The sequence below is a fragment of the Canis aureus genome, chromosome 31 (assembly GCF_053574225.1).
Source record: "Canis aureus isolate CA01 chromosome 31, VMU_Caureus_v.1.0, whole genome shotgun sequence".
NCBI lineage: Eukaryota > Metazoa > Chordata > Mammalia > Carnivora > Canidae > Canis > Canis aureus.
Genome location: NC_135641.1, coordinates 35,034,283 through 35,041,028, shown reverse-complemented (window position 1 = coordinate 35,041,028; position 6,746 = coordinate 35,034,283). Strand labels below are relative to the sequence as shown.

Genomic DNA, 6,746 nt, shown 5'->3' with positions numbered 1-6,746 from the left:
TTTCCGGATAACTTCTTATGTCTATAATTTGAATACCTTTATATTGTAGTTTTGTCTGAATTCACTTTATAAGCAATTCATGAGCACATTACTTCCATGGTCATAAAGTTAATGAATGGAACCAGAGCTAAGATAAGAGGAGCTATGGACCAAAGTGAGCATAGGAAAGGCAAAGGCCAGTTCACAGGACCAGACATGGAAACCTGGATATGAAATAGAAGGCATGAAAATTTCAAATCACATAAAGCTTTTTAAATCAAGAGGACAAACAGTGTATTTAAAATATTTCTACAAATAAAGGAAAATCTAAAAGATGTTTAATTAAAACTTGACAGATATACAGTTCAGTTCAAAGAAGTGAGAAACTGGAGTGTTTGATCTCACTTTTAGAAGAGCAAAAGGGTGGACAAATTGCTAATTACTTACTTTATTTTGAATCAATCAGAAAGCTTAAATTGCAGGAAAAAAACTAACCTCAGTTTTAGGACTATCCATGTTGTTGCATGAATCAATATTCAAAACTTTTATTGCTGAGTAGTATGTTAGGGTTAGACACCTTAGTTGTTTCCAATTTGGGGAAATTACAAAGTTTGTATAAACATTGATGTAGAAAATTTATAATCAACTTGTCTATATTTACTTGCTGGGATTTTTACTGGAATTATATTAAATATGTAGATCTAATTGTGAAAAATAAACAATTTAACAATACTGAGTCTTCTAATCCATGAATAATTTATCTCACCATTTATTTAGATCTTTGATTTCTTTTATCAACATTTTGTTGTTTTCAGAATAGATATTCTGCATATATTTGATATGGGGTATAGATTTATACCCACATATTAATTTTTCAAGCTATCATAAATTATCTATATATCCCTTTAATCTGTTTGTAAAGATATATGCTAGATATATGTCTATAGGTATATAGGTAATATTTATCTATATATAAATAAATTTAAATATATATTTAGATAAAATATCTAAAACTCTAAATATATATGATTATATAATATATATGTACATATATAAGTATATAATATATTTAGTTTCAGTTTCCAAATGTTCATTGCTATTTTGTAAGAACATGATTGACTTTTGTATATTAACCTATATCCTGTGACCTTGCTACATTCACATCTTGTTTCTAAGGGATTTGGGTAGTTTTAATGAATTTTCCACAGACATAATTATGCATTCTTTGAATAGAGAGTAAATCACTCATGATTTCTATTACATTGAGCTTAGTTGTGCCCATTGAGTCAATCTAGAATGATTCTAATGTTATTTCCATATACCGCTCTTTATATATTGGAAGTTCTCCTTTTTATTCCCTGGATTCTTTTCTTTTTTTTAAGATTTTATTTATTTATTCATGAGAGACACAGAGAGAGAGAGATGCAGAGACACAGGCAGTGGGAAAAGTAGGCTTTCTGCAAGGAGCCTAATGTGGGAGTGATTCAGATCCTGGGGATCACGCCCTGAGCTGAAGGCAGATGCTCAATTGCTGAGCCACCCAGGCATCCCAAACCCAGATTCTTGACAATAATCCATACATTCACTTCTACTGTTTCTCCTTAAACTCATATTCAGGTTGCCTCAAAAAACCAGTTACTTTACTTTGTATGAACACATTATTTTAATGTATATTCCTTTTAAAAAGTAGTGCCTAGATTGTGCAGAACTCTGACACTAAGCATTTCAGATTGTATCTATGATAGCAGAACCGCAATAATAATAGACTATATTAGTGCATATCTCATGATGACTCTGTGGGTAGGTATTTTTATTTCCTCTTTGTAAAGTGACTTAGTCTTAAAAACATTAACAAATTTGCCCCCAATTTCTTAGGAATATGTAGTAGACCTAGCATTTATATATAAGTCTCTTGTATCAAATCTTTTGATCTTAAACACTATACTGGCTTAAATCAGTAATGTAATTGATACCATAATTTTTACTGTATGAAATGGTGTTTAGTATAATTTTTATAATGAAATATGTGCCCTAAATAAAAAAATATATAAATAAAATTTTTATTTATGGATTACTTATTTATATATCTCTACTTTTACATGGTATTCTAATGGATCTGTTCAGCCCGTCAAACTTAACATTAATAGTGAGACAACAAGAGAGAGCTTTTATTTTAGCATTACTTTTTATATTATCTTCTATTTTATAACTATTTTATATATCTTCTATTAAATATTATCTTCTGATTGTTCTGGCAAATGTTTTTCAGATCCTAGTTTACCAGTGTTTCTACTTTTTAGTGATAGTTTAAATTTCACATAATTTGGTAAAATAAATTTCAAACTATATAAATAATGAAAGAAATAAACTTTTGAAAAATATAAATAAATACTTTTATATTTTTGGACTAGTTAATAGCTTCCAGAAATCAAAGACTATCTGAGGGCTTAATTATTAATTGACTTATGTTTCTAGACAGAAATATTTATGCAGCTATTTTCAGGGTTACATGTTTTTCCAATGCACGTTGAACAGAAGTTTATTAAATACTGATAGGCCAGTGAAGATGCAATAAAACTTTATGAGTAGCTTAATATATAGTTGAGCAGTTTCCTTGATCATTACTTTGGCAGTCTTACTCAACTCTGGTACAACTTAGCAAACAGAACAGGCTATGAAATAAGGTAAGTTTGCAAATCATATTTCTTTGTTTCTCTCATGTTTCCAAGTAATTTTTCCCCTTATTACGTGTTAGCAATACTCCTGTTTATAGGTGCTTGTTTAAAATAGAAAACATAATATATTTTCATTTGCCATTTTAAATATATAGTCCTTGTACTAAAACAGGACAAAATATTTTTAGATTTTTAGTTTTTCTTAAAGATATGAGAGTAGCATATGAACAATTTTAGTACTGATTTTATATGAGTACTCACATGAGTAATTTAATTTTAATACAATAATTTTGTTCTGATTCTTCTAGATAAAAGGTTTCCTTTGAAACAAGATGCATTTTTGTTTTTAGACTTTTCTTAACAATAGAAAGGCACAGTTCTTATTGACTTCCTGATACCAAAGTAAGATATAACTTTCAGTGAGATAAACTTATTTAAAGTTAAACATTAAATTCAACTGTGTCCTTTCTCAGAGAACATTGAGCAATTCAGTTTCGTTTTCTTAACAGCTTCATATATTCCCTTGTAAGCCTAGTTTACACTTGTGTCTTTGAAGATTACAGATTCAATAAAGAACTTTCATATGTGTAATAGGAAACCATACGCTAAAATTAAATGCTAATGCTTGCTTGATGTCAGGCTCTGAACTACTTCCATGATTATTGTTATTAAGAATATAATAATACTGGAGTGATGGGGTGGCACAGTCATTTAAGTGTCAGACTCTTGGTTTTGGCTCAGGTTGTGATCTTAGGGTTGTGACATCAAGCCCTGTGTGAGGCTCTCAGCTCAGTGTGGATTCTGCTTAAGTCTTTCCCTCTCCCTCTAATCCTCCCTCCCACTCTCTCTCTCAAATAAATAAATAAATCTTTTTTTTAAAGAATATAACAAAAAAATTTAAAAATTAAAAACAAAACAAAACAATCCAATTAAGGAAATTAACATATACATTAATAAAGGCAATAGATTTGTTAGGTGGTATGGTAAGATGGAAAAAGATAGATTAACTCTGCGTCTAAGAGTAATAGGGAAGGACGCATCAAGACCATGGTATTGAACTGGGCATAAATTGGGACCAACCTAGAAGAGCAAAAGTGGAAGGATTAAAGAAAGATTAAATAGTATGCACTTGGGGCACCTGGGTGGCTCAGTGGTTGAGCATCTGCCTTTAGCTCAGGTCATGATCTCGGGGTCCTGGGATCGAATCCCACATTGGGCTCCCCATAGGGAGCCTACTTCTCCCTCTACCTGTGTCTCTGGCTTTCTCTGTATCTCTCATGAATAAATATATAAAATCTTAAAAAATATATAAATACATATTTATTAAATGTATAATTTCCTTTTTTTTTCTTTAGATGGCAAAGAAGAAATTTACTGGATTAGAAATCTCTCTGATTGTCCTTTTTGTTATAGTTACTATAATAGCTATTGCCCTAATTGCTGTTTTAGCAACTAAGACACCTGCTGTTGAAGGTAACTAATGTTAAAGATACTTACACATTATAGTGAAGTTAAAAAAAAATTTACCCCTTAATAGTTACGGATTTTTAAAAGTAAATCTGCATGAGATGAAACATGTGAAGAAAGATCTCAAGTAAGTTACATAATTATTCCAAATTTTTCTATCCATTATATTATAGTTATTTCAATGAAGAACTGTTGTAATTTTTTGGTTTGGCTTTCAGATACTAGGAGGAGGGGTGGAGAATCTGGGGGGGAACATCCTCTTTATTTTAGTCTCATTTTTGTTTCAAAAGAAACAGATGATGTATAACAAAAACAGGTAAAAGGAAGGTAAAACAAAGCTTGAAGTGTTTATCATTTTTTCTGAATATTTCTATCCTAATTTAGAGTAAATGCTTACTACTCTGATCCAACTAATCTCTATTTTTCCATCATTCTCTCTTAGAAAAGATGTTCTGATTATCTTCTAGTCTAACTCAGTTTTCTACTGCTATTAGGCATTTGTTTTACCTTCTCCTAGTTAACTGAAAGCTCACTACATTGTGGCGTGATCATTTTATCTTAACTATATCTTATTGCTGGCAAGTTCTTATTATATAGAATTAGGATTTATTTTTCCTTATAGTTCCCTGCTTTCTTTACTATTCACTTCAAGGTATTGTTTTCCTCCTATTTCTCCCTTTTTTGCTCTAATTCTTATCTCCTTTTCTATATCCTTTTCCCATCCATATTTCTCCTTCTTTCTTGATCTATAAAACACATTTTTCATAAATGTGGTAAAATGAACATTTTGCTTCCTTTTGAATCTACCTCAAAACCTTCTGTGATAATATTTTGTTTTTCTGCAGAAATAGTCAATAGGGCTCTGCATAGTCAAATTTTAAATTTTGTTTCAGTATTTTCCTTTGGTAATTAGGACTTGAATTTGTGGGGATTTTATTAGTGTAAAATTTATTTTTCTTATATATAAATTAATGTATTCTTTCAATGTAAGGTATTTATTACCCAAATAATCTGAAAAAAATTAACACCATGGTTTATTTTATTGATCTCTCTCTCTTTCCTAGCAATTAGTAATTCTACTTCAACTCCACCTACCACTCGTACAACCACTGTGTATCCTGGTTCAGGAAAATGTCCAAGCGAGCTAAATGATCCTATCAATGAGAGAATAAACTGCATTCCAGAACAATTTCCAACACAGGTCAGCAACAAAAGACTTTAATTTTTTATGAATATATATATAATAGTAATTATATTAAGATAATTGCTCAATATTGGATCAATTCCATATTTTTAAAAGCTCTAGTCGTCATTTAGGCTTCATTTATCTTTTTATTACTGCTCCATATAAAGAGATGAGAGAGAATTGAATTTGATGAGCTTGCTTTTCTGTACTTCTAATCAATTTAAATTAACAAGTTAATATTTTTCCATGCTTAACAAGCTATTGTTAATTTTAAAAACCTTTATGAAATTCTATCCTTGCAAATCTACACTTTAAAAAGATATAGCCTTTGACCATATAGAATGTTTGAGAGACAATATGAATACTCCATAAAAGTATTTGTAATGATGGTATTAAGAAGTGTCTGGAAAATGAAATAATACTGATATTTTGGAAAATTATTATTAGTTTTTTATTATTATTTGGTAGTTTGGGAGAAGAAGCTCAAATGGAGAAAATTAAGGATAACTTAATGGGTTCATGTAACCCTAAGTTGACTCTTCTGTGGTCTTCATAATGTATGTGGGAATAAAGGTCAGTGAGAGTGTGTGTGTGAATATGTGTGTATTCACATTTTGCAATATCTATGTATTGTATGTAATCAATAATATATTATGATATATACTAATATATATTAATCAGTATATATATATTAATCAGTGCTTTTAAATATTATATGTTATATACATATTATAATATAATATGTACATCTATAGCATATTATTATATACATGTAATATGCATATCTATAATATATGTTAAATCTATAATAAATATATCTAAATCTCACCTCTCTCCCTCCATCACAAAGATGATTAAATTAACAGTAAGATTTCTATTAGCCTTATCCTACCATTGCAACCTCATAATTAACACATAATTTTCTGATTAATTTGCTATGAAAAGTTGCACATAGATGAGATTTTTCTTAGGACAACATTAGGAATAGTGGGTCTTTGTAACTGATAAAAGAGCTAGATAAATAGTGTTTAATGTGACATGCTAAGATAATTGTCCAGATATTCTCTTCAGGCATATTCTCCTTAGGAAACAATTGAAGCTTAACATGGAATTCTATTAGGAACAATATTGGCTGCTAAGATCTTAAAGGGAAACAACATTTCAAAGCCAATGGTTTAAGGTTTTGATGCCTGCTGTTTTTAATGTCAGTCTGTTTGGTTGCTAAAGAATGTTTTCAATGTGAAACAAATTAAATTTATGAATTTAGCAAATTTCAGCTAATGTAATTTGTCATTTATGAAAAGAAGGTGAACTTAATTTAAGAGCAGCTATAATTCTACCCAGAGTGCATAAGTCAGCCTGGACTTCTGTAATAAAATGTTAAGCTAGGTGGCTTAAACAACAGACCTTTATTTTCTCACTGTTCTGGAGGCTAGAAA

General features: G+C 29.9%; 1 protein-coding gene across 1 annotated transcript in view; it reads left to right on the top strand.

The window, feature by feature from the left end:
* The first annotated feature begins 2,505 nt into the window (after positions 1 to 2,505).
* SI (sucrase-isomaltase) overlaps positions 2,506 to 6,746 on the top strand; it is an 88,397-nt gene continuing 84,156 nt past the window's right edge. The window contains exons 1-3 of the mRNA XM_077880193.1: positions 2,506 to 2,663; positions 4,010 to 4,127; positions 5,186 to 5,322. Coding sequence (XP_077736319.1) covers positions 4,010 to 4,127; positions 5,186 to 5,322 — 255 coding nt within the window. The 5' untranslated portion in view covers positions 2,506 to 2,663. The remainder of the gene's footprint in view (positions 2,664 to 4,009; positions 4,128 to 5,185; positions 5,323 to 6,746) is intronic.